We start from the raw sequence: 27,938 nt of genomic DNA, 5'->3' as shown, positions 1-27,938 counted from the left end.
GGGAGGGCGTTGCTGCGGCCGCCGCGGGGCCATTCAAAGAGCGGTGGGGACGCCTCCCTCCGTCCCAGCCCCGCGCCGCCCCCTTCCTCGGGGGACCCCCGCTCGGCCGGCCGCCGCGATGAAGCCGCGGGCCACCAGCCTCCGCCGGAGGAGACCCCTGCCCGCCTCCGCCTCCCCCTTCCTCCTCCTCCTCTTGCTTTGGGGCGCCGCAAGCCAGGCTGCCCGGCGCGAGTTGCAAGGTAAAAGCGGGGTGGGGGGCGCCCGGTTGCAAATGCAAACTCTCTAAGGGGGAAAGAATTGTGGGTGGGGGGGGAGAGAAAGAGATGATGCCGTTCTTCCCCCGGCCCGGTTGAAGTGGGGAAGGGGGGGAGCGATGGTCCAGGCGGAGAAATGCAGACTTTTCCCGCAGCGGAGGTGGGTGGGTGGGCTGGGGGCGAGAGACCCCACCCACCCAGGGTTGGCTCTTTGGAGGGTGGGTGGGTGGGCTGGGGGCGAGAGACCCCACCCACGCAGGGTTGGCTCTTTGGAGGGGTGGGTGGGCAGAAGGCGCTGCCCCCATCCTGCAGGCGGAAAGACTGAGGCTGCCGCGGGGTCCTTGGCAGGCGGGCAGAGCGAGCGGAGGGGGTTGGGGGTGGGGGGGAAGGATTGGGGAGGGGGAGTTAAGGACTAATGGGGAAGCGGGGGGGGGGTCTCGAAGCAAGCGAGGCAGCCAAAGGAAGGCTTAGCTTGAGCGCGGGGCGTTTGTAAAATCCATCGTCTTCCTCCTCCTTTCTTTTTTAGTTGTTTCCTTCCCTCTCTCCGTCTCTCTTTCTGCCTTCCTTCCTTTCTTCCATCTTTTTGCCTTCCTTCTTTCTTTCCTTCCTTCCTTCCCTTTCTCCTCTCTCCCTTCCATTCTTCTATGTCTTTTTCTTCCTTCCTCCTTTCCTTCCTTCCCTTCTTCCTTCCTTCCCACTCCCTCCCTATTCCTTCCTTCCTTCCTTTCTCTCCTCTCCCTTCCATTCTTCCATGTCTTTTTCTTCCTTCCTTCCCTTGCTTCCCTTCTTCCTTCCTTCCTTCCTTCCTTCCTTCCTTCCTTCTCTTTTCCTCCCGCTTCCTCTCTCTTTCTCCTTCCTTCTGTCTCTTTTCCTTCCCTTCTTCCTTCCTTCCCTTCCTCCCCTCTCCCCTCCATTCTTCCATGTCTTTTTCTTCCATCCTTTCCTTGCTTCCCTTCTTCCTTCCTTCCTTCCCTCCCTCTCTTTTCCTTCCTTCCTTCCTCCCATCCTTTTTCCTCCCGCTTCCTCTCTCTTTCTCCTTCTTTCTGTCTCGTTTCCTTCTCTTCTTCCTTCCTTCCCTTTCTCCTCTCTCCCTTTCATTCTTCCATGCCTTTTGCTTCCTTCCTCCTTTCCTTCCCTCTTTTTTTCTCCCCTTCCTCTCTTTCCGTCTCTTTTCCTCCTTCTCCTACTTTCCATCTCTTTTTCTTCCCTTCTCCCTCCCTCTCCTTTCTCCTGTTTTTTTCCTTCACTTTTATAACCTAACACTGAACTTTCTCTGCCGATATCTTAACATTCAGGGATCCAGGAAAAAAAGGGGGAATCCGCTTTTGTGGCATTTGAATACAGTAGCGGTAATGATTTCCCCAGGAAGCTGAAAACAAAGTTTTATTGGATCGTTTCTGTTGAAGTAGCAAAAAGAAATCCAACCACACACACACACAAAAAAGAATTTTCATGTCCAATTCAGAGGATGCTCATGGAGGGCTCCCCCTAGTGGGGGAAGGTGAAACCGCACCTGGTGTTAAACTTCTGGCAGGAGAAACAGGCAGGGCTGGTATCAGTTCGGAGCCAGCTGGTTTCAGAGTTTTCCAGCACTTTCAAACGGATATTTTTAAAACCTCAGAGGCCCCGTTTTGCCATTTTTCTCCAAGAGCGTGCTCTTTAAAATCCAACCTCAGCCCGGGTGTTTCCTTTGTGGTACTTCGAGGCTGGCCTTGAAAAATCAAATTTTTTTGTCTCTGAAATTAAAAAAAAAAAAAATCCTTCATTCAAATAAGTCAAGAAAATGTTTTTCTGGTGATGTCAGTGCCCCCAAAAAGAAAAGACGCAAAATTTAGCCTATTGAGACTCCCAATTTTTATTTTTATTTTTAATCCTCTTGGTTGGGGAAACGATCCCAATCTTCTTTCCTTAAGAGCTGTTCCACGTTGGAAGATGTCAGATTTAAGAATTTTAAGAACTGCAGTGGGAAGATGTCCAGGCTGGGGGTTGTGTAGATTGGGGGTCACCAACCTTTTGGACCTCAGGGACCACTAAATTCGTAATTTTAAATCCCGCGGACGACTAATAAGATCTGCCTAATGATCAGCTAGGGACGCGGTGGCTAAGACGTTGAGCTTGTCGATCGAAAAGTCGGCAATTCTTCGTTTGAATCCCTAGCGCCGCTTAACGGGGTGAGCTCCTGTGACTTGTCCCAGCTTCTGCCAACCTAGCAGTTTGAAAGCACGTAAAAAAATCCAAGTAGAAAAATAGGGACCACCTTTGGTGGGAAGGGAACAGTGTTCCGTGCACCTTTGGCGTTGAGTCATGCCGGCCACATGACCACAGAGATGTCTTCGGACAGTGTTGGCTCTTCGGCTTTGAAACGGAGATGAGCACCGCCCCCTAGAGTCAGGAACAACTAGCACATATGTGCGAGGGGAACCTTTACATTTTAATGACCGGCTGGGTGGGCGTGGCTAGGTGGTCATGTGACTGGGTGGGCATGGTCAACTCGAGGGGTGCCTCGCTGGCCTCTACTCACCCCTTCCCTCCCAGCCCCTCCTCACCTGCCCGCCCGGGCTCCTTAGGGCCCCAACAGGAAGCCGTTGTTGGAGGTAAGCAGAAAGAATTGGCAAGACAGCTGCTTAGTTCAAATTGGATCTGGCTGAGAAGGAGGCTCAGCAGAAGCACCTCACTGAGGACTAGGAGCATAGGCTTTCCAAGTAGGTTTGAGGACCCCTGATTTAGTCCAATACAAAAAATGCAAATAATTTTTCTACGGACGACCAAAACTTTCTCACGGACCACTACAGACCACCAGTTGGTGACCGCTGGTGTAGATGACCTCTTAGGTTCCCTTTCCAACTCTGTTCTTCACAAAAGCGCTGGCTGTAAACTTGACTCTCTCTGCCCCCCTATTTTTTTCCCCTTTTGTAGTCATTGACCTCCTGACCGTCACCGAACCTCGACATATGACCAACGTGGCAAACAAAATCCGGACGGAGGTTTTATCTGTCCACGATATGTACCTTTTATCGACTTTTCACCTGCCCCCAAAACAAGGTGGGGCCCTCTTTGGCCTTTACTACAAGAAGGATAACAGCCGATGGTTTGAAGTCTCCGTGGTTGGCAAGACGAATAAAGGTGAGTGAGTGAAAAAGAAAAGGAAGGGAGGGAGGGAAGGGAAGAAAGAAAGAGGAAGGAGGGAGGGAGGAAGACAGGAAGGAAGGAAGAATGAAAGGAAAAGAAAGAGGAAAGAGGACCACCGGTAATAATGGAAAGGGGCTACTTCAAAGGAAACACACCGAAAAGTAGGAGAAAATTCCCACCTGCAATCCATCTCCTCTCTCCCCGCGCACAGTTCTCGTCCGATACTTACGTGCCGATGGGAAACTCCACTCGGTCAACTTGCAGAATTCCAACCTGTCGGATGGACGTAGCCACACGCTCCTCCTGCGGGTCAGCGGCCTGAAGGCCAGCAGCCTGTCCTTGGAGCTGTACGTGGATTGCAAGCTGCTGGACTCCCATACGGGGCTGCCCGAAATGGCATCGATTGACCAGGAAAAACCCGAAGCCGTCGAAGTGAGAACCGGACAGAAAACGTATCTTCGGATGCAGGTGAGAACGCAGCCCACCTTCTTACCACAATCGGTACAGTTGAGCGTATAAATCCAGGCTGGGGGGGGGGAAAAGGATAAGTTCAACGTTTCTGCATTGAAAATGTAGTATTTTTAGAGGAAACTCCTATTGTACCAGGATTTCCCCACCCCCCACCAGTCGAGCGTGCAGGCGGTGGGGAAAAACACAAGCAGGATACGTGTCTTTCCACCGATGGCTGTTCTTCCTCTCTTGATATTTTAGGGGTCTCTAGAATCGCTCAAACTGATCCTTGGAGGGTCCCTCAGCCGCGTGGGAGCCTTGAGCGAATGTCCGTTTCAAGAGGACGAATCCATGCAGAACACGGGTAAGGGTCAATCCTCAAAAAAAAAAAAGTCCCTCCTTTGGGTAGGATTTTCGAAAACCAGCAAGGCACTTCGTTTTCAACCAACCAATCAATCAGAATAGAGCTGGAAGGTACCTTGGAGGTCTTCTAGCCCAACCCCCTATTTAAGCATGAGATCCTATCCCATTTCAGACAAATGACTGTCCAGTCTTTTCTTAAAAACCTCCAGTGGTGAAGCACCCACAACTTCTGGTGGCAAGCCGTTCCACTGATTAATTGTTCTAATTATCAGGAAATTTCTCCTTAATTCCAGATTGCTTCTCTCCTTGGTTAGTTTCCATCTGTTGCTTCTTGTCCTGCCTTCAGGGGCTTTGGAGAATAGCTTGACCTCCTCTACTTTGGGGCAGCCCCTCAAATATTGGAACACTGTTATTCATGTTACCCCCTAGTCCTTCTTTTCATTAAACTAGACATCCCCAATTCCTGCAAGCATTCTTTGTATGTTTTATCCTCCAGCCCCCTAATAATCTTTGTTGCTCTTCTCTGCACTCTTTCTAGAGCCTCAACATCTTTTTCAGTGATTGAATGACCCCTGTAGATGCCATATGCTAAATAGATAGATAGATGATAGATAGATAGATAGATAGATAGATAGATAGATGAGAGAGAGAGAGAAGAAGGAAGGAAGGAAGGAAGGAAGGAAGGAAGGAAGGAAGGAAAGAAAAAAAGAAAGAAAAAAGGAAGGAAGGAAGGAAGGAAGGAAGGAAGGAAGGAAGGAAGGAAGGAAGGAAGGAAGGAAGGAAGGAAGGAAGGAACCTGAGTAGAGGCCCCAACTTCTAACAGGGTTCAATTTTTGGCGAGTTGATTGGTTCTTTGGAAACTTGCTCTCATAGTTTTTCATTGTCTTTCACCCTTCTCTCTCTCTCTCTCTTTTTCTTTTTCAGTATCCAACGTGATCAATTCTCTCTTTGGTGAGTTCAAATCGGGACCGGCTCTTGCTAAATCCCTTCCCCCCACCCCAGATAGCACTTTGGAGAGCTGGGTTTAGCACGTGGAGACCCCTCCCCGAGCTATGGGGAAGTGGTAAGACAGAAGGGGTCACGAGCTAGGTAAAAATGTGGTCGAAAAACAGAATTAACAAGAGGTGGTTGTTGTTGTTTTTTTGCACGTTGTGTGACAGGTGAGCAAACCAAAGCCCTGGTACGGCAGCTGACCCTTTTCAACCAAATTCTGATGGAACTCCAAGAGGACGTGAGAGATCAGGTACAATCGGAGGGTTAAGAAGAATGACACAAGGGGTCCTTGACTTACGATTACAAAACGAGCCCCAAAGTTCTGTTATTAAGCAAGACGCTTCTGAAGTCGGTTTTGCCCTTTTACGACCTTTCTTGCCCCGGGCATTAAGTGAATCACCGCCGTTGTTAAGTTAGGAACCCGATTGTTAAGCGAATCTGGCTTCCCTATTGACTCGACTTGTCACAAGGTCGCCAAAGGGGATCACGTAACACACACACACACACACACACACACACACACACACACACACATCATAAATATGAACCGGTTGCCCAGCCTCTGAATTTTGGTCACGTGACCACGGAGATGCTGCAACGGTTGGGAGAAACGGCCCTTTTTTCCCCCAGGGCTGTTGTCACTTCGAATGGTCACTAAGCGAAACTGTTGTAAGTCAGGGTGTCGACTCTGAAGCTGTCCTGACTGAGGCCATCTTTGAGTCTTCGATGTTGCCACAATGGAGATGAGGGCTAGGGAGGAGGGAATAGAGATAGCTGGTGTTTTGTAGCCAAAACAAAATACTTTCCCCTGGGAACCAAGGTCATTCTCGCACCTGGTCGGGGGGGAGGAGGAGCGACGTTACCAAGCAACTAGACTGCACCTTGATTGGACTATGTGACTGTTTGTTTGGGAAAAGGGGAAAACTTTTAATTAGGTGAAAACAGCAGGAACATTTAGAGTCAGTTTTCCCCAGCTTGTGCCAATATGATATCTATATCTTATCTATATATGGGTGTTTGTGTGTGTGTATGTTCCAGCATAACTCTGGAACGCCTCGAGCAATTTCAACCAAGCTTGGTACACAGATGAGTTACGCTCTGGAAAGAAATACTGTGGGAGTAAGACACCCCTAACACCTCTCGGTGTGTCTGTCTGTCTGTCTGTCTGTCTCTGTGTGTTCCAGCATAACTCTGGAATGCCTGGGCCGCTGAAATGAAAAGGAGTGAATTATATCTATAGTGTCAAATCACAGTACTTTTGAGAGTGATAGTGTGCCTTTTGGATTCAAGTTCTGTTAAGATACAGCCTGTTGTGCCTTAAAATGGCTTCTACTGTACAGCACAGTGGAGTTGCCATGGTAACGGCTTCACAGTTCTCCACAAGGGGGCTCCCTCTGGTATACCCAGACAACTCCAGGTTATCAGCTAGTATCCAAATTCTTTGGGGAGTTCTTTGTTGTTGTCCTTTGAGGAGTTCTGTTTGCTATGGATGTATTACTTGGAACTCTGACACGGGGACTACCAGTATTAATTCACAAAGAAACCAACTAGTAATTTCTAATTAAATGGGGGCTTAGCGCATTATGGTTTTATATATATATATATACATACATACATACATATATATATATATATATATATATATATATGTGTGTGTGTGTGTGTGTGTGTGTGTGTGTGTGTGTGTGTGTGTGTACACATACATACATACATACATATATATATTACATACATATATGTTTTCTGAGGTTTTCGCGGGTGTTTGTATGTAGGTCTTTGGTTATTCGGCTTTTCTGCCGCGTAAAATTGGAAGTGTCTTGGCGACGTTTCGACGAAGTCTCATTCGTCATCTTCAGGCTGGTGTTATCAGCTTCGTGCTTGCTCCTAGAACCAAAGACCTACATACATACATACATACATATATATATATATTTATATTTATATTTTCAGGTCAAGGAAATGTCTTTAATACGGAACACCATTATGGAATGCCAAGTATGTGGTGAGTTGAACCGAGAAGGTGAGAAGAGACGAAAGTCTTCCACCACAAAAGAGACGTGGATTTTGCTATAATAAATGTCCTTAAAATTCATTTTTCCATCTCCCTTATAACTGTCTGTTTAATGACCATTCGTAGAGACGAGGGTGCCAAAGGAAGGGGCTTCATGGCCAACCTTTGAAGTTTGATAAGAGTCTCTGAGAAATGGTTTATACAGATAATCCTTAACTTAACAACTGTTCATTTTAGTGGCTGTTCTGGCTTGTTTAGCGACCGACTTTCTGCATGTTAAATATAATAACCGATGGCTAACCGAGGGCTTTGGAGATTAGTTTTTTTCTTGGGGGGGGGTTTATCTATCAACGGCTTTTTCCATATACTAGTAATCCTTGACTTACAACAGTTTGTTTAGTGACTGAACAGCACTGGAAAAAGTGACTTAGGACCATTTTTCACAGTTACGACCGTTGTAGCGTCCCTGACCTCACGTGATCAAAATTCAAATGCTTGGCAACTGACTTCTATTTATGATGGTGGATAGGAGTGGTGCGGTGGCCTAGAGGTGGAACTCTCGCCTCACAATCAGGAGGCTGTGAGTTCGATCCTAGGTAGAGGCAGATATTCCTCTGTCTGGCCACGCTGAGAATATTATCTGGCGAATAAAACTCCGCATTGGCGACAGGAAAGTCATCCGGCCGGTAAACACTCAGCTAGCTCCATTCGGTTGCCCAGACTCCACCCCGCAAGGGATTATGGGGTCGTTAAATGATGAAGATGATTGGATGGGAGGGGGTGTCATGTTTTTCGACCTTCTGACGAGCAAAGTCAGTGGGGAAGTCAGTGGGATTCGCTTAGCAGCCGTGACAAGAAAGTTCGTAAAATGAAGAAAATTAACACTTAACAATTGTCTCTCTTTAGCAAAGAGAAATTTCGAGCTCAGCTGTGGTCGTAAGTCGAGGACTACCTGTAAAGGAAAAAGCTCGGGGAGGCGTGGCTTCTTGAGGACTAGAACCTTGCCAGATCGTTGTCTCTACCATTCGGGTTATTATTCCAACCTGTGACGAATTGAAACCTTCCTTCCCATAGGGTTTCACGAACACCGGTCCCGTTGTAATCCAAACCCATGTTTCGCCGGCGTTGATTGCATGGAGACCTACGAATACCCGGGGTACCGTTGCGGGCCCTGTCCCCCTGGTTTTGAAGGCAACGGCACCCATTGCGCTGATATTAACGAGGTAAAATTTGTTTGGCTCCTGTGATTTGGTCTCGTCCCGTCACCACATCTCTTTTGATTTTAGACGAAAACCTCTCTTCGCACCATCCGGTGGGGAAACCATCCTGTTGTTATATAGAACGCGCAGAAAGTCCACAAACGGTTTCCGATCTCTTCTAAACTTCTGTAATCCATGGCCTCTAATCAACGCCGTGAATTTTGCAAAGTGCCATTCTACAAGTCTGCCAAGTACAATACTACGTATCTGTTCTGACCTAGGTTTCCCCAAACCACGAAGCAGACTCCTTGTCCCGACAATAAACCTCTTTTTATTAAGTTACTGTGAATTCCTCTCGTTCACACCCAGCAAAGTCTTTCAAGGGAGAATTTACAGTCGCAGACCTTATCGGGCTTGGAGAGCTGCCAGGCCCGATATCTTCAAAACTTGGCAAGGAGTCACGAACCAACTAAGTAAACTAATTGTCTCCTGCAAACTCCACTCCCCTTTCGCTCCTCTTTTATTCCCTCTGGGAGGGGACATTCATTATCCACCTGTGGCTTTACTCCTGAGTCGACCTTTGTTCTTTAGCCGTTCCCTTCGTCTGGCAACTCTGCCCATGCACACACTGGGAACAGGCTCCAGCTGTTCTTCTGCCTCACTGATGTCCGACTCCGAAGGCAGCTGATAACTGTCAGACGGCCCTGGCCCCCTCTCTGCCTCCGATGCAGAGCCTTCCTCAGACTCCAGGACTGGCCCATGTTCGTCCCCAACCTCCTCACTCTCCGAAACTGCTACCAGCTCTGCTGGCGGGCCACAACAGTATATTAAAATACATGTAGATGGGTACACCTAATTCTTTTTTTTTACATTTTTGGCCTGATCGCAGTGTTTGTTTGCAAACCCGTGTTTTGCCGGCTCCAGATGTCTCAACATCGCACCCGGGTTTCGTTGTGAGCCGTGCCCGTCTGGCTACAAGGGCAATCTCGTCACCGGAGTCGGGGCAGATTATGCCAAAGCCAGCAAACAGGTGAGTAACTGAAATTCCAACTTACAAAAGCTTGTGTGTTTTTCCTCTTCCGACTCAAACCACAGCCCTTTGAGGTAGGACAGATAAAGAAGGAGGAGAAGCCGTGGAAATTCCAGAACGTTCCTTTTCTGTCAGGTAGACTAACAGAAGCTTGAAATCTTTCGGGTTTTTCTGTCTTATTTTATTTTTGCACCCTGTCTTATACAGGTAAATCAATCCTCGGCTTAACGACCACAGTTGGAGGCTGTGGCTGAGTGAGACATTGGTTAAGGGAGCTTGGCCCCATTTTAGGCGTTTTCGTGCCACAGTTGTTAAGCAAGTCGCTGCCTTTGTGAAGCCCGTAATACGGTCGTTAAGTGAATCTGGCTTGCCCCCCATTGAATTTGTTTGTTGGAAGGTCACAAAGAGGGGAATCAGCCAGCCCCCGGGCTGGGACCCTGCAACTGTCATAAGTACAAGTCAGTTTCCAAGCACCTAAATTTTCATCACCTGGCCACAGGGATGCTGTACCGGTCATAAGTGTGAAAAACGGTCATAGGTCACTGTTTTTTCAGTGCTGTTGTTAACTTTGAAGTTAGTCACATGAATTTGGCTCCCCGGGACGTTTCTTGTCAGGAGGTCGCAAAAGGGAAACACAGTCGTAACGCGAGGACTACCTGCGTTATCCACTAAGGCTAACTGATCTCTGTTTACCACAGATTTGCACGGACATCGATGAATGCAACGACGGGAACAACGGAGGGTGTGACCCCAATGCAATTTGCACCAACACGGTGGTGAGTAGCTCCGTCCAGGAAAAGCAGGGGAGGGGGCTTACACAAATGTGTGGGTCCACACAATTCCAACCCAATCCCAGTCTGATAATATTCCATTCCTTGCCGGGGAGAAAAAACACCGGAAAGTCCCATTTCCAACGGCTTGTACCAAATCTAAAATGAGAACTCAAATCTCTTGTGTAAAGATCGTAACCAGCTAGATTTAAATGCAGGGCTTGTCTTTTTTAAAAATGTTTTTAATTTACGCATTTTTCCTGAATCTACGTTAGCCGGGATAGCTCAGGCTATTAAGAAGCCTGTTATTAAGAACACAGTAGCCTGCAATTACTGCAGGTTCGAGCCCAGCCCAAGGTTGACTCAGCCTTCCATCCGTTATAAGGTAGGTAAAATGAGGACCCAGATTGTTGGGGGGGCAATAAGTTGACTTTGTAAATATACAAATAGAATGAGACTATTGCCTTACACACTGTAAGCCGCCCTGAGTCTTCGGAGAAGGGCGGGATATAAATGTAAACAAAAAACAAAAACAAAAAAAGTATTCAGTAAACGGTATATTGTCTGTGTCTTTTTACATACACGTAATAATAACAACGCGTGCCATAGGCTCGCCATCATGGGTCTAGAGCAGGGGTGAAATGTAAAATTTGTTACTACTGGTTCTGTGGGCGTGGGGCAGGGTGTAATGTGACTAGGTGGGCATGGCCAACTTTTTTTTTTTTACTTTTAAAAGCATGTTTTCTATAAGGTCTTCAGCGGAAGAGGTTGTAAAAAAATGCTTTTAAAAGCCTGTGATGATCAGGCAACTCAGCTGGGATCTCCAGAGGAGTCTTTTTAAAATTTTTTGTTTTACAACCTCTTCGACTCAAACCACAGCCCTTTGACGTAGGACAGATAAAGAAGGAGGAGAAGCCGTGGAAATTCCAGAACGTTCCTTTTCTGTCAGGTAGACTAATAGAAGCTTGAAATCTTTCCGGTTTTTCTGTCTTATTTTATTTTTGCACCCTGTCTTATACAGGTAAATCAATCCTCAGCTTAACGACCACAGTTGGAGGCTGTGGCTGAGTGAGACATTGGTTAAGGGAGCTTGGCCCCATTTTAGGCGTTTTCGTGCCACCGTTGTTAAGCGAGTCACTGCCTTTGTGAAGCCCGTAACACGGTCGTTAAGTGATTCTGGCTTGCCCCCCATTGAATTTGTTTGTTGGAAGGTCACAAAGAGGGGAATCAGCCAGCCCCCGGGCTGGGACCTTGCAACTGTCATAAGTACAAGTCAGTTTCCAAGCACCTAAATTTTCATCACCTGGCCACAGGGATGCTGTACCGGTCATAAGTGTGAAAAACGGTCATAGGTCACTGTTTTTTCAGTGCTGTTGTTAACTTTGAAGTTAGTCACATGAATTTGGCTTCCCCTCCCGGGATGTTTCTTGTCAGGAGGTCGCAAAAGTGGAACACAGTCGTAACGTGAAGATTACTTGCGTTATTCACTAAGGCTAACCGATCTCTGTTTACCACAGATTTGCACGGACGTCGATGAATGCAACGACGGGAACAACGGAGGGTGTGACCCCAATGCAATTTGCACCAACACGGTGGTGAGTAGCTCCGTCCAGGAAAAGCAGGGGAGGGGGCTTACACAAATGTGTGGGTCCACACAATTCCAACCCAATCCCAGTCTGATAATATTCCATTCCTTGCCGGGGAGAAAAAACACCGGAAAGTCCCATTTCCAACGGCTTGTACCAAATCTAAAATGAGAACTCAAATCTCTTGTGTAAAGATCGTAACCAGCTAGATTTAAACGCAGGGCTTGTCTTTTTTAAAAATGTTTTTAATTTACGCATTTTTCCTGAATCTACGTTAGCCGGGATAGCTCAGGCTATTAAGAAGCCTGTTATTAAGAACACAGTAGCCTGCAATTACTGCAGGTTCGAGCCCAGCCCAAGGTTGACTCAGCCTTCCATCCGTTATAAGGTAGGTAAAATGAGGACCCAGATTGTTGGGGGGGCAATAAGTTGACTTTGTAAATATACAAATAGAATGAGACTATTGCCTTACACACTGTAAGCCGCCCTGAGTCTTCGGAGAAGGGCGGGATATAAATGTAAACAAAAAACAAAAACAAAAAAAGTATTCAGTAAACGGTATATTGTCTGTGTCTTTTTACATACACGTAATAATAACAACGCGTGCCATAGGCTCGCCATCATGGGTCTAGAGCAGGGGTGAACTGTAAAATTTGTTACGACCGGTTCTGTGGACGTGGCTTGGTGGGGTGGGGGTGTAATGTGACTGGGTGGGCGTAGCCCACTTTTTTTCTTTTTTCTTTTTACTTTTAAAAGCATTTTTTCTACAACCTCTTCGGCTGAAGAGGTTGTAAAAAAAATGCTTTTAAAAGCCTGTGATGATCAGGCAACTCAGCTGGGATCGCCAGAGGAGTCTTTTAAAATTTTTTTGTTTTACAACCTCTTCGGCTAACAGTGTATGTATTCTCAGTAAGGGACACGGCGGCTCAGTGGCTAAGACGTTGAGCTTGTCGATGGAAAGGTCGGCAGTTCAGCGGTTCGAATCCCTAGCGCCGCGTAACGGGGTGAGCTCCCGTTCCTTGTCCCAGCTTCTGCCAACCTAGCAATTCGAAAGCACATTAAAAAAATGCAAATAGAAAAAATAGGGACCACCTTTGGTGGGAAGAGAAGAGCGTTCCGTGCGCTTTTGGCGTTGAGTCATGCCGGCCACATGACCATGGAGACGTCTTCGGACAGCGCTGGCTCTTCGGCTTTGAAACGGAGATGAGCACCGCCCCCTAGAGTCGGCAACGACTAGCACGTATGTGCGAGGGGAATCCTTACCTTTCCCTTATGTATTTTCATCCCAAAATATATATTTTTTGCCTTAGACAGAGCAAGGCCCTTGTGTTTTTTTTTCCTAATTAAAAAGGATAAAGCCCTCAAAATGTATATTTTATGAGTCTTCAAATCCCATTCGCTCTTCGGGGTCCTTTGACAGCCTGACAAGGTAGGACGGTTTCATGAAAGCCACGAATGCTAGGTAAGTTTTTTTTGGTCCTTCTTCATTTCATTGGCATTCCCCCCCCCATTTTTTTCCCCTTAGGGGTCTTTCAAATGTGGGCCGTGTAAATCTGGTTTTGTGGAGAAGGAGCCGGGCAACTGTACCCCCCAGAAGGCGTGTGAAAGTCCGAGTCACAATCCTTGTGACGTCAACGGGTACTGCCTCTTCGAACGCAACGGTGATGTTTCCTGTTCGGTAAGAATTCTCGTGTACTTTCCTGAGGCTTCGGGTGTGGAAGGCCGGTGGCTAGGTGGGAGAGGAAGGTAGACTACTCTTAACGATGGAGGCTCCATTTAGCAGTTCGAGCCCTTTGGAGGGTAGGAGGAGCTGATGTGTTCTCTCCGGGTGTGCAAACTCTCCCTGGAAAACAGTTGTGTGATTTCAGTCAGCCTCCTTAATAAAAATCGTTTTGTGATTTGATTCGGCACCCTTAATAAAAATCATTTTTTATTTCAATCGGCACCCTTAATTAAAAATCACTTCGCGATTCCAATCTGCATCCTTAATTAAAAAAACATTTTGGAATTTCAATCGGCCTCCTCAATGAAATCCTTTTCTGATTTCAATCGACACCCTTAATCAAATTATTTTTATTTCAATTGGCACCCTTAATAAAAAAAAAACCGTTTTGTGATTTTAATTGTCACCCTTAATAAAAAAAAAATCATTTTGTGGTTCCAACCTTCATCCTGAATTTTTTTTAAAACAACATTTTGCAATTTCTACGGCCTCCTTAATAATATTGTTGTTTTTTTCCCCCTTTGCCTGTCTAGTGCAATGTGGGTTGGGCCGGCAATGGAAATGTGTGCGGGCGGGACACTGACATCGATGGCTATCCGGACGAACCGTTGCCCTGCATCGACAACAACAAGCATTGTGCACAGGTAAAACAGGAAACGGTGGCTCAGTGGCTAAGACTTTGAGCTTGTTGATCAAAAGGTCGGCAGTTCGGCGCTTCGAATCCCTAGCACCGCGTAACGGGGTGAGCTCCCGTTCCTTGTCCCAGCTTCTGCCAACCTAGCAGTTCGAAAGCACTTAAAAAATGCAAGTAGAAAAATAGGGACCCCCTTTGGTGGGAAGGGAACAGCGTTCCGTGCACCTTTGGTGTTGAGTCATGCTGGCCACATGACCACGGAGACATCTTCAGACAGCGCTGGCTCTTTGGCTTTGAAACGGAGAGGAGCACCGCCCCCTAGAGTCGGAAACGACTAGCACGTATGTGCGAGCGGAACCTTTACCTTTACCTTAAAACAGGAAAAGTACAAAGAGGATTAAGGGAGGCTCAAACATATGAAGAACGGTTGCAGGAATTGGAGCTATCTAGTGTAATGAAAAGAAGGACCGGGGGGGGGGGGACATGATAGCATCTTCCAATATTTGAGGGGATGCCCCCAAAGAAGAGGGGGGTGAACTTATTCAAAGTCAGGACAAGAAGCAATGGATGGAAACTAATCAATGTGGAATGAAGGAGAAATTTCCTACCCGAGCAGGGGGTTGGACTAGAAGACCTCCAAGGTCCCTTCCAGCTCTTATTCTGATTCATTGATTTCAGCACCTTGGACAACAACCTCTACACTTATCATTCTGTTATTTTTAAAGAATATACTTCAAGGACTGGTTAATATTTTTTTTTTTGGTAAATAATTTTTATTTCCATTTTTCAACATCATATTTATATACAATCTATCATCCATCATTAATCATCAATCTCCATTTATTACTAATTCAGGCCTGCCCGACTGCCACTTCCTTGCTACACAACTTCCCTCTCTACCCTCTACTACTTTCCCTAGGACTGGTTAATATTTTGTCCCATTTTTTCCCCCTCTTTTTTTAGGACAACTGCCGTTTGACCCCTAACTCAGGACAGGAAGACGCAGATAATGATGGTATCGGTGACCAGTGTGACGATGACGCCGACGGTGACGGGATCAAGAACGTGGAGGTAGGCCAGTATTCAATATCCTATACCAGGGGTCAGCAACCTGCAGCTCCAGAGCCGCATGTGGCTCTTCGATCCCTCTGCTGGCGGCTCCCTGTCCCTCAAAATCTGCGTCACAACCACCAATGTACAACACCCGCCGGCACGCGATTTATTGAGCCAACTGGTAGGCCAACTCGTGCCCCTGTCTTATTCTACAGGATAATTGTCGCCTCCTCCCCAACAAAGACCAGCAAAACTCGGATACAGATTCATTTGGGGATGCTTGTGATAATTGCCCCAATGTTCCGAACAATGATCAAAAGGACACCGACCACAACGGAGAAGGGGATGCGTGCGACAACGACATCGATGGGGACGGTAAGACCATCAACGTCTTTACAGCTCAAGGGAAGGGTTGGTCCTGTAGCCATCCAAGGATTTAATCTTCCATTGAGGGGTCTCTGAGCTTGGTTAAGAGAGCAAATCCCTCCTCCTCCTAGTACTGGTGATGTAACCTAGTCAGGTCATGAAATGTCTGCAAGGAAATAACCAAGCTCAGAGAGCATCAAAGATTCTACAGTAGCCTCCTCCTCCTCCTCCTCCTCCTCCTCCTCCTCCTCCTCCTCCTCCTCCTCCTCCTCTTTCTTCTTCTTCTTCCTCCTCCTCCTCTTCTTCTTCTTCTTCTTCCTCCTCCTCTTCCTCCTCTTCCTCTTCCTCTTCCTTTTCTTCCTCCTTCTCTTCTTCTTCTTCCTCCTCCTCCTCTTCTTCTTCCTCTTCCTCTTCCTCCTCCTCTTCCTCCTCCTCCTTCCAGCAAACCCACTCCTTTCTAGCACTGATAATGTTATCTAATTGGGCAGTGAAACATCTGCAAGGTAACCACCAAGCTCAGAGAACACCAGGAAACCCCCAGTACTTCTCCAAAGTCACATTGGTCACTAAATGAATGGTTGTTAGTCAAAGGGTGTGCCCAAATAAACTTGATTGGTTGATTGGTTCATTTGACCAACCCAACAGACTCTGGGTGGTGTACTGTGCTGGAAAATGTACCTTCCTTGTGGGAAAATTTCGAAAGCTTCGATTTGTAAATTTTCTTGCCGGTAAAGTACATGTGTAGAGTTTGCTACGAGCAAGGAGACCGATGTCGAAAAAGACTCAGACACGGGGAAACTGAAGAGCTTTGCTAATTCCTGTTTTTCCTTCTCTAGGGATTCCCAACGGGCTGGACAATTGTCCGAAGGTACCCAACCCGCTGCAGACTGACCGTGATGAAGATGGTGTCGGGGACGCGTGCGACAGCTGTCCAGAACTTAGCAATCCAACTCAGGTTTGATCCTCCAGGAAGTTACGAGAGTGTGTAGACTGATTTTTATCTTGGAATCGTGGGATTCGGGGTGTTGTAATTCCGTAAAAGCTGGGGATCCTCAAATGCCGGCCTCTCCCAAATGTTACACCATCTCTAGATGCTTGCTTGTTCACCTGACATCCCGGTCTCTTTCAGACAGACATGGACAGTGATCTGGTGGGAGACGCTTGTGACACGAATGAGGACAGGTAACAACGAACCATATTCCGATGCTTGAAAAACAAAATGCAAATCCCGTTTTAAGAAAGGGGTTTTAAGAAGGGACTCTGTCCCTTCCAGATGACAAGCTACCATAAAACTAGGTTTGAGGGGTTTTTTTGTGTCAAGGTTTTAATGGCCTATATCCGTGATTGCGAACCTATGGCATGTGTGCCATAGTACACTCTCTGATGGCACGCGAGCTGTCGCTCCAGTTCAGCACCGCTGCGCATAAGTATGCGCCTCCTGCCACCCAGCTGATCTTCGGGTCTCTGCCGTGCATGCACAAGGGGGCGTACACACCTGTGCGGGGGCAGGGCACACGCATTGCATTTTGGGAGTTTAGGCACATGCACAATTATTTGCGCATGCATGCATGCTGTTGTGTTCTCCTTGCCTCCGTCCGAACGATGGCTTAATTAGCCGGCTCTTATCAGCTTTGGCAGCAAAAAAGCCAGCGTCTGCCAAGAGCCCTCGATAGCTGCCAAGACGCTGGTGAGTCACAACCTTCAGCTCTAGTCAATCCGTGGATTTGCCTGATACAAAGAAACACACCAGCTCTTGCTGCCTTTTATATCCTGTGGGGTGTGGCTCCATGACTCAGCACTTTTTTTTGTTTGTTTGTTTACATTTATATCCCGCCCTTCTCCGAAGACTCAGGGCGGCTTACAGTGTGTAAGGCAATAGACTCATTCTATTTGTATATTTTTACCAAGTCAACTTATTGCCCCCCCAACAATCTGGGTCCTCATTTTACCTACCTTATAAAGGATGGAAGGCTGAGTCAACCTTGGGCTGGGCTTGAACCTGCAGTAATTGCAGGCTGCTGTGTTCTAGTAACAGGCTTCTTTACAGCCTGAGCTATTACGGCCCCTTCCTAGGCCTGCCCCTTCCCCTGCTTCTGCTCTTCCCTTCTCTCCTGCCTACAAAACCTGGGATTGAGCCAAGCCTGACTGCTGTCAGCTGGTTCTGCAGGCGTGGCCTGGAGGGGGAAGCGTCAGGAGAAGGAGGCCTCGTTATCTCTTTCGCCTGGCCTGCTTCTGGCTCCTGGAGCTGATCCAGGGAGGCCGGTGCTTCCGAGATAAGTCCTAACGGCCCTTCCCCCTCACTGTCCAAATCATTTTCTGGCAGCAGGCCCGGCTCCAAGGCACTTTCGGGCATAGGGCCAGGTTCGGGGACAGGAGCCCCAACACATGCACTTTGGGCACTTGGTCCAGAAAAGGTTAGCCTATATATTTGACTGGAAACACAACATTATCGGAAAGGATGGGAGACACAGCATAGTGGCTTAGAAAGGAACGTTGGAAAAGAACCGGTGAGGAAAAAGTTAAATGGAGAGAGGATGAATGCTCTCAAGCCTTCGTCAAGGAGCATGGGATTTGTAGTCCTAAACCCCTGCAGGACACCAGGCTGCCTCTGCGGCTCTTACGACAGAGGTCATAAAAACACTGCCGTTTTAGGTATACAGGTGTAACCGCAACTGAACCCCAAATTTCTGTGGCTAAGGGAGACCTTGGTTAAATGCGTTTTTGGCCATTTGTAAAATGGCCAAAAACCTTTCTTGCCACATTTGTTCGGTGAATCGCTGTGGTTAAGTTACGAACAGAGTGAAATTAACCATGATCATAAGTCAAGGACTATTCTCTTTCTCTCTGTATATATACATTTATTAAAATGTTTTTCCATTGGATGGAAGAGGTTTTGTTTAATTTGCACCGCTTCCCTCTTGTCTCCGCCAGAGATGGCGACGGCCACCAAGACACCAAAGACAACTGTGCGGAAATTCCTAACAGCTCGCAGCTGGATTCAGATAACGACGGGAAGGGGGATGACTGTGATAACGATGATGACAATGACGGGATCCCTGATTACCTGCCTCCTGGGCCCGACAATTGCCGCCTGATTGCTAATCCCAACCAGAAAGACGTCGACGGTAACTATCCTTGTGGGAAGTAAAGAGATCTTATATTTTCCCCAGAGAGCTCGTGGTTGTACGTGTACCGTTGGAATGATTTCCGTCCTGTAATGCACTGGTGGTATTCGGCCGGTTCTATCTGGTTCGGGCGAACCTGTAACGGCTGCTGTGGGAGGCTCTGCCCACCCGCCCAGACGTCATCACGTCCCGTTTATCCACGTTTTTGATGCTCTGAACATGCACGGAAGACCCTGTGCATGCGCGGAGGTGGTCACATTTGTGAACCGGCAGCAAAGGTAAGTCGATACCACCCCTGCTGTAATGGTTTAGGTGAGTGTCGGCAAACCTATGGCATGCCTGCCGGAAGCAGCACGCGGAACCATCCCATGAAGAATGTGTAGACCTCACTGGCTCCTCTTGCGCGTTCCTATGATCACATGCGCGCCGGTCAGCTGGCCGTCACGTGCGTGGGAGTGTCATTCCGGCACACAAGCGCAGGCCAGCACCCAACCTTCTGGGAGACGTCTGCGGACAGCGCTGGCTTTTCGGCTTTGAAATGGAGATGAGCACCGCCCCCTAGAGTCGGGAATGACTAGCACACATGTGCGAGGGGAACCTTTACCTTTACCTAAATAAACGTGTAACTCGGAGGGAACTGGACGTCTTTGTTTCTTTTTTCGGGCCAAGCAAACTTAGTTTACCTGAGTGACACCTTTGGCGAATGAGTTCACACGTGTTTTATTGATCTGTGTAGGCAACGGCGTGGGGGACGCCTGCGAGGAGGATTTTGACAACGATACGGTGGCCGATCCAATAGACGTGTGTCCGGAGAGTTCTGAAGTGACATTGACTGACTTCCGGGCCTACCAGACGGTCATTTTGGACCCTGAGGGAGATGCTCAAATTGATCCCAACTGGGTTGTCCTTAACCAGGTAGAAGGAGAAGAAAAATGGACGATCATCCATCGGGCAACCCATTCTGAAGTTGCTAAGATGTCCACAGAGTTGTAAGGTCTCTTAAAACATGTCTTCCTGATTGTCGAATTTTATTTTCAGGGTATGGAAATTGTCCAAACCATGAACAGCGATCCGGGCTTGGCTGTAGGTAAGCCGTCTTATGTTAGCTTATTTGTTTTGGATTGCATCAGGAGGCGCTTTCATGGTTTAGATCCCCAAAATGTCCTTACGACAATTTGACAAAGACAATTTGACAAAGACAATATAGATAGTGACGGTTTTGCAATGACGATGGTGCTGAACGAGTAACTTTGCAACCGGTCAACCTTCACCGGTCTATAAAACAGAAGGAAAATCATACACACAGTTGTGGTATGAATAGTGAAATATTCGGGCAAATAATGGCCGGATTGCTGGTCCCAATTGCTGCTAAATGAGAACAGCCTGTAATGCATCCCTTGTTGATTGCGAAAGCGAAAGTGAAACTATTCCAGCTCATCTCTTTCACTCCTGACCTCTGGTACCAATTGTCACTAAACAAGGACCGCCTGTAACGTGTCCATTGGCCGATTGGGAAAATGAAAGTGACAGTAAATAACAATTCCAACTCCTCCCTTTCATTCCTGACCCCTGGTCCCAATTGTCCCTAAACAAGGACCGCCTGTAACGTATTCATTGGCCGATTCTGAAACTGAAAGTGAAAGCAAATGAAGATTCCCAGATCCTTTTTCATTCCTGACCCTTGGGTCCCGACTGTCACTAAATGAGGATGATTTAATGGCCGATCATGAAACCGAAAGTGAAAGTAAACAATGATTCCAGCTCTACTCTTTGATTCCTGACCTCCCTGAATGTTTAAAACCCCCCCTTTCATTCCTGACCCCCTTAACCTTACTCCTGACTCCGTGGGGCAGGATACACGGCGTTCAACGGGGTGGATTTTGAAGGCACTTTCCACGTCAACACCGTGACCGATGACGATTATGCCGGCTTCATCTTCGCCTACCAAGACAGCGCCAGTTTTTATGTGGTCATGTGGAAACAAACCGAACAGACCTACTGGCAGGCCACACCATTCCGGGCCGTGGCGGAGCCCAGCTTGCAGCTCAAGGTGAGCGATATTCCCCCAGTTTGGCATGAGAGGGGACGGGGGGGTGTCACCCAAAGGTCATCTAGCTTTACCCGCTCCGGAAAGAATCTCTCTGCACCTTTCGCTTCCAAACTCTCAGAATTCTTTTATGGAATGGTGTGGTGGCCTAGAGGTGGCGCTCTCGCCTCACAAGCAGGAGGCTGTGAGTTCAATCCTAGACAGATCCTAGATTTCTCTCTCTGGGTACAATGAAAATATATCTGCTGGAAAAAACTCCGCATTGGCAACAGGAAGGGCATCCGGCCAATAAAACTCCCTGCTAGTTCCATTCAGTTGCCCCGATTCCACCTCGCAAGGGATTACGGGATCATTAAATGATGGGGAGGGGGGAGAATGAATCCTTTTATGACCCAATTCAAAGCCCAGCTAAATACAGGGAGTGTTGTGGAGAGTGAGGAGGTTGGGGAGGAACGTGGGCCAGTCCTGTAGTCTAGGAAAGGCTCGGACGAGGGCTCTGCATCGGAGGCAGAGTGGGAGCCAAGGCCATCTGGTAGTTCTTTGCTGCCTCCGGAGTCTCCGGAGTCTGACATCAGTGAGGCAGAAGAACAGCGGGAGCCTGTTCCCAGTGTGCGCATGGGCAGAGCTGCCAGGAGACAGGAACAATTAAGGAAACAGGGTCGACTTGGGAGTAAGGCTTGGAGATGATTGGCCCCTCCTATAAGACATAAAAGAGAAGCGAACGGGATGTGAGCTTTTACAGGAAGCAATTAGTTCATCTGATCGGTAAAAGTTCTGTTTGACTCTGTGCCAAGTTTGGCCTTGTCCTGCGTGTGGCAATTAGTTCTCTGGCAGCTTTCCAAGGGAGATAAGGTGGGTGTTTGTAAACATTCCATTGAAAGACTGTTTGAGAAGCTTTGCGGACTGTGAATGACAATAATTCACAGCTGTATGAATTAAAGAGGTTTGCTGGGGCTAAGATTGTGCTGTATACTTTCTAAGGAAGCCTAGGTCAGAACAGGTAGTCCTTGACTTATAACCGCATTCGAGTCCAAAATTTCCATTGCTGAGCGAGACGTTAGGTGAGTTTTGCCGTATTTTGTGCCACTTCTTGGCACCGTTGTTAAATGAATCTCTCCAGTTGTCAGAGACACAGTTGTTCGGTGAATCTGGCTTGCTCGTCGGAAGGTTGCGACCGTCATAAGTTACGGGTTGCTCGCCAAGCATCTGAATTCTGATCACGTGACCGGGGGCGCGGGATGTGCAGCAACGGTCGTAAGTGTGGAAAACATCACACTGAGTTGACACATCCTAAATCTGCGAAGGTTGGAAAAGTGGGGGAGAAAAAATATAATTTGTTTTTCTCTCGGCTAAATCGATCCTTCGAATGCAAAACGTTGTTGGTTTTTCTCGTCCCGGCAGGCGGTAAAATCGGAAACGGGGCCCGGTGAATACCTGCGCAATGCCTTGTGGCACACGGGCCACACGCCCGGCCACGTCAAGCTGTTGTGGAAGGATCCACGCAACGTGGGTTGGAAGGATAAAACCTCTTACCGTTGGCGTCTCTTACACAGACCCCAAGTAGGGTACATCCGGTAAGACTCATCCTGGTTTTAATTTGCAATTCTATGGCAGCCAAGCTGCACCCGGCAGTTTTTCCCCCCCAAAAAAACCAAAAAACAAAAGCAAGGTTTTCATTTAGTGTCCTGCACAGGCAAGGCTAATGGAATTTTCCAAGCCCACTTAATGGCCAGATGTTCCTTCTGCATCCGGAAAACTCCCAATTCATGGCCAAATGTGTCTTCTGCATCCAGAAAACACCAGTTCATGGTTAAATGTTTTTTCTGCATCCAGAAAACTTCAATTTATTTATTATTTATTTACATTTATATCCCGCCCTTCTCCGAAGACTCAGGGCGGCTTACAGTGTGTAAGGCAATAGTCTCATTCTATTTGTATATTTACAAAGTCAACTTATTGCCCCCCCAACAATCTGGGTCCTCATTTTACCTACCTTATAAAGGATGGAAGGCTGAGTCAACCTTGGACCTGGTGGGACTAGAACCTGCAGTAATTGCAGGCAGCTGTGTTTTAATAACAGGCTTCTTACAGCCTGAGTCACACCGCGGCCCAATTCATGGTTAAATGTTACTTATACATACAGAAAACCCCAATTCATGGTTATATGTTTCTTTTGCATCCAGAAAACACCAATTCACGGTTAAATGTTCCTTATGCATCCAGAAAATCCCAGTTCATGGTTAAATATTCCTTTTGCATCCAGAAAACCCCAATTCAGGGCCAAGCATTCCTTTTCCATCCAGAAAACTCCAATTCATAATGAAATGTTCCTTCTGTATCAAAAAAAAACAACCCAATTCATAGTTAAATGTTTCTTTTGCATCCAGAAACCCCAATTCATGGTTAAATGTTTCTTATACATACAGAAAACCCCAAGTCATGGTTAAATGTTCCTTTTGCATCCAAAAACCCCCCGTTCGTGGTCAAAAATTCCTTCTGCCTCCAGAAAACCCCCAGTCAGCTGTGAAGTCTTTTTTGAAGACTTCACAGCTGAAGTCTTTCCAAAAAAAACACAAACCAAAACCCGGCTTATTCTGATATAAGCAAACCCAAATAAAATTTACAAAGGCCATAAAACGAGATTCCTTTTTTTTTTCTTTTTCATTTCTTTCTTTCTTCTTCTTCTTTTTTTTTTGAGAAGCGCGGAGCGAGAAGCCAGGGACGCCTACCCCCTGCCAAAAAAAATATATCCTCGCCAGCCGCTTCCGAGTTTTCCCCTCCAAGTTGGCACCAAATATAGCTGTATTTCCGCTTTAAGCCCAGGCTGGTCCCACCGTCCAGAAATTTTGGTCTCTGTGTTTGTGCCGCTCCATCTCTCGTTCTCACACGCCCCCCCCCTCTTTGCTCTCTTCCCACAAACCCCCCTCCCCTCCCCTCCCAAACCACCCCACATCCACAGCCCCCCCACTCCCCAGGCATTGTCTAAGTTGTCATAGCAATCCCATGCGGCCGGGGAATGCGCTAATGCACTCCGAAGCCGGACAATGGAGGAAAGGTCACAGCAGGGCGGGCAAAGGAAGAAAAAAAAAAAAGGAAGAATGAACAAGGCTGGGAATTTGACCCCCCCTCCTCCTCTTTCGCCCCCTTTGCTTAGCAAGACTGTGGGGGGAGGGGGGAGAGAGAGGGAGGGAGGGGAGAAGGACAAGCGTTGAATTTCCGACACTCCATCCCCTTCTTCAGAAAGGAAAAAGGGGTGCCCTCTTTTCCAAAATAAAATGGAATTAAAATTGATCCTGGGCTTGATTTCGAAGTGGAATTAGTAGCCGGATTCGGAATGGTTGGTTGGTTTTTGTTTGGTGCCCTGAGCAGACGAGACCCCTGTGGTTTTCTAACCCCAATTGATGGCTAAATATTTCTTCTGCATTCTCCCCCAAACCTCAATTGATGGCTAAGGATTCATTCTGCACCCAGAAAACCCCAATTAATGGCTAAATGTTTCTTCTGCATCCCCCAAACCTCAATTGATGGCTAAGTGTTCCTTCTGCCTCCCCCAAACCCCAATTGATGGCTAAATGTTTCTTCTGCCTCCCCAAACCCCAATTGATGGCTAAATGTTTCTTCTGCCTCCCCAAACCCCAACTGATGGCTAAGTGTTCCTTCTGACTCCCCCAAACCCCAATTGATGGCTAAATGTGTCTTCTGCATCCCCAAACCCCAATTGATGGCCAAGTGTTCCTTCTGCCTCCCCCAAACCGCAATTGATGGCTAAATGTTTCTTCTGCATCCCCAAACCTCAATTGATGGCTAAGTGTTCCTTCTGCCTCCCCCAAACCCCAATTGATGGCTAAGTGTTGTTCCTTCTGCACTGGGCGCTCGACAGAAGCATCATAAGCATTGCCTTCCTTCCCATTTCTGCTTCTGTCCCCCCCATCTCCCCTCCCCAGGGTGCTGCTCTACGAAGGACCCCAGCTTGTTGCCGACTCCGGGGTGGTCATCGACACCACAATGCGGGGAGGGCGCCTGGGCGTCTTCTGTTTTTCTCAAGAGAACATCATTTGGTCCAACCTGCAATATCGGTGCAACGGTGAGTGGTTTGGCGCGAATCCTCCCGGCTTGGAGACCGTCCAGTTGGGGGGGGCGGGGGATGGGCTAGATGACCTCGCAGGTCCCTTCCGGTCCCTTTCATTCCAAGAGCCTCTCTTTGCAGTGGGGTTGGATTGGATGAACTTGCAAGTCGTCTTCTTCCGTTCTAGGATCCTGTCACGTTCATGGTTTCTCTCCCGGGAGAGGGTTGGCCTGGATGACCTCTAGGTTCCCTTCCAGCCCTTGCATGCTAGGCTCCCTCCACTGCAGCCGTGAGAGATAGGATGGGCATGTCTGGTTTTGGGCAACAGATCCCAAAATAAGATACAGGCGGCCCCCAACTTACAGCCATTCATTTAGTAACCGTTCAAAAGGACAACTGCAGTGGTGAAAGTGACTTACGACCATATTTCACACTTAACGGCCGTCGCAACATCCCCAGGGTCACGTGATCGAACTCCAGAGGATTGGCAACTGGTTCGTATTTATGACAAGTGTAGCGTCCTGTGGTTACGTGATCCTCTTTTGCGACCTTCCAACAAGCCAAGTCAACCGGAAGCCAAATTCACTTAACAACGTAACGTGTCAGTGAACAATGGCAGCGATTCATTTAACAACCGTGTCCAGGAAGGTCGTAAAATGGGGGCAAAACTCCCTGAACAAATGCCTCGCTCAGCCACAGACATTTTGGTCTTGGTTGTGGCCATAAGTCGAGGATTACCTAACATCCACATTTAACCAGTGCCACCAGAAGTTGTGGCCGCTCCGTCCCTGGAGGTTTGGTTCTCCTGCTTGAGCAGGGGGCTGGACTAGAAGACCTCCAAGGTCCCTTTCCAACTCTGTTCCTCTGTTCTGTTTTGGTTCAAACAATATGAGCCGTATCCCTGCTTCAGCACGGGGCTGGGCTAGAAGACCTCCAAGGCCCCTTTCCAACCCCATGGTCCTATATTCCATAGAACTAAACTTCCTAACTGAGAACAATTAACCAGCGGAACGACTTGCCACCAGAAGTTGTGGCCGCTCCATCCCTGGAGGTTTGGTTCTCCTGCTTGAGCAGGGGGCTGGGCTAGAAGACCTCCAAGGTCCCTTCCAGCTTTATTCTATCTTCTGCCTCGATCACCAAGCCTCAAATTTACTCCATTTTTTTTTCTCTCTCTCTCTAGATACGGTCCCTGTCGACTTCGAACCGTACCGGCGGATTTTACTAGAACAACCTTAAAAAAAACACGAAACGTCGCCCCCCAAAAGATTTTGAGGTGGGGGAGATATTTATCCCACCCGTTTGGAGAACCACCCAATTCTACGCCGGATCGAATAAAAAAAACTCTGCAAACGAGCCACGCTTCGTGCGTGTTTGCGAAGGGTGCAGAAGTCCCAAAGGCACCGCACGACACAACATTGGGGTTGTTTAGAAATTCGATTTGGGGGGTTACAGATTAACAGAGTTGGAAGGGACCTTATAGGTCATCTAGTCCAACCCCCCCCCCACTTCCTCCGCTCAAGCAGGAGACATCTACACCGTTTCTGACAAATGGCAGTCCAATCTTTTCTCGTTGTTCTTCCCTCCATCCATAAAACCTTTTTTAAAAAATAACTGTGCCTTGTCGTATTTTTGGGGACTCAGGCCGGGCGCAAATAAATGAAATTTTTTTTAATAGGAGAGATTTAAAAATGGCTTTGGAGCGGCCACGTCGAATAGAAGTTGGGATTTCGAGATTTCTCCCCAAATTGGTTATTTTTTAAGGGGCGAGGGGTGGGATTTGAAAAGGGGGCTTCTTTGCAAGACCCCCCAAATTTTTAATTTTAGGTAAAGATTCCCCTCGCACATGTGTGCTAGTCGTTCCTGACTCTAGGGGGCGATGCTCATCTCCGTTTCAAAGCCGAAGAGCCAGCGCTGTCCAAAGACGTCTCCGTGGTCATGTGGCCGGCATGACTCAACGCCAAAGGCGCATGGAACGCTCTTCCCTTCCCACCAAATGTGGTCCCTATTTTTCTACTTGCCATTTTTTAAGTGCTTTCGAACTGCTAGGTTGGCAGAAGCTGGGACAAGTAACAGGAGCTCATCCCGTTACATGGCGCTAGGGATTCGAACCGCTGAACTGCCGACCTTTCCATCGGCAAGCTCAGCGTCTTAGCCATTGAGCCACCACGTCCCGTTTAACGTTTAGATGCCCCCAAATGGTGTTTTCTCGCTGCTTGCAAATCTAATTTTGGGATTTTCTTTTGTCCAAAGAAGTTTAGGGAAGTTTTCCTTCTCCGGTTCAAGAATTCAGATCCGATCGATTTGAACCGGAAACGCAGTTAGGAATCTTAATTTTGCATCTGGATTTGGAAGCATTTTGGACCCGTGTGAAGAGAACGTCCGCATAATCAAAAAACTCTGAATTTTGCTTGAGGGCCCCCCCTGCTTTTAAATCGAGGCAGCCCTTGACTTAGAACAGTTCATTTAGTGACCGTTTGAAGTGACAACGGCCCTGAAAAAAAGCGACTTGGTTAGGGCCCTTTTTCACACTTAACGACCGTCGCAGGAACTCCCTGGCCACGTGATTGATATTCAGAGGCTTGACAGCTGACTCATATTTACGACGGTCGCAGGCGTTCCGTGATCGATCCCCCTGTTGCGATCTTCTCACAAAGTCATTGCAGAATCCAGATTCACTTAGCGACCAGGTTACTAACTGATCAACTGCAGCGACTCACTGAACAACGGTGGCCAGAAAGGCCTGTAAAATACCGAACGACTTGTCTCGCTGAACGACATAAATTTGGGGCTTGGCAGTGGCTATTTGCATCTGCATGTAAATCAAGGCGAGATCGTTAATTTTGGGAATCTGCCGCGGATTAAATTCATTCTTGTCGTCGGCCTAAAACCGATCCCCCCTTTTGTGACCTTCCGTCAAAGCCACGTTCCTCTACAAGCAGAATGAAACAAGACCTGGGAGAAACCCCCCCCCTTCCCCAATTCAATCCAATCCTGGCTAGTTCTCGGACCACAAGCCTGCTGACTCGTCCCCCCCCGATTCTCGGCATCCAGCTGTCCAGCCATGCGAAATTCCCACCTGACGTTGGCCTCCAGGTGTGAAACGGGCCTCTCAGGTGTGCGGCCAGGTGTGAATCCAGAA

General features: G+C 47.7%; 1 protein-coding gene across 2 annotated transcripts; it reads left to right on the top strand.

The window, feature by feature from the left end:
* Nucleotides 1-3: 3 nt before the first annotated feature.
* Nucleotides 4-26,410, top strand: THBS3 (thrombospondin 3). 2 transcript variants are annotated; one of them, XM_058160531.1, is made up of 23 exons: nucleotides 4-239; nucleotides 3,171-3,377; nucleotides 3,595-3,851; nucleotides 4,095-4,197; nucleotides 5,121-5,147; nucleotides 5,357-5,439; nucleotides 7,140-7,191; nucleotides 8,275-8,423; nucleotides 9,289-9,429; nucleotides 10,128-10,205; nucleotides 13,311-13,463; nucleotides 14,042-14,152; nucleotides 15,106-15,213; nucleotides 15,411-15,570; nucleotides 16,398-16,516; nucleotides 16,691-16,743; nucleotides 18,493-18,686; nucleotides 19,423-19,601; nucleotides 19,725-19,773; nucleotides 20,540-20,736; nucleotides 22,135-22,307; nucleotides 24,678-24,817; nucleotides 25,980-26,410. In XM_058160531.1, exons 1-23 carry the CDS (start codon nucleotides 119-121, stop codon nucleotides 26,033-26,035), a joined length of 2,910 nt encoding a protein of 969 aa, XP_058016514.1. In that variant the 5' UTR covers nucleotides 4-118; the 3' UTR covers nucleotides 26,036-26,410. The 2 variants fall into 2 exon arrangements, with proteins under 2 accessions (XP_058016514.1, XP_058016513.1); XM_058160530.1 differs by lacking the exon at nucleotides 10,128-10,205 and adding an exon at nucleotides 11,717-11,794 and having other exon boundaries at nucleotides 6-239.
* The last annotated feature ends 1,528 nt before the right edge of the window (nucleotides 26,411-27,938 follow it).

Source organism: Ahaetulla prasina, chromosome 17 (genome assembly GCF_028640845.1).
Source record: "Ahaetulla prasina isolate Xishuangbanna chromosome 17, ASM2864084v1, whole genome shotgun sequence".
NCBI lineage: Eukaryota > Metazoa > Chordata > Lepidosauria > Squamata > Colubridae > Ahaetulla > Ahaetulla prasina.
This window is presented reverse-complemented; position numbering and strand designations above follow the sequence as displayed.

Excerpts from the sequence above, each read along its gene's own strand:
- THBS3 (XM_058160531.1), top strand. The coding sequence starts at position 119 with ATGAAGCCGCGGGCCACCAGCCTCCGCCGGAGGAGACCCCTGCCCGCC. Across the intron at positions 10,206-13,310 it reads CAATTTGCACCAACACGGTG|GGGTCTTTCAAATGTGGGCC; the intron begins GTGAGTAGCTCC and ends TTTTCCCCTTAG. Across the intron at positions 20,737-22,134 it reads AGCCCAGCTTGCAGCTCAAG|GCGGTAAAATCGGAAACGGG; the intron begins GTGAGCGATATT and ends TCGTCCCGGCAG.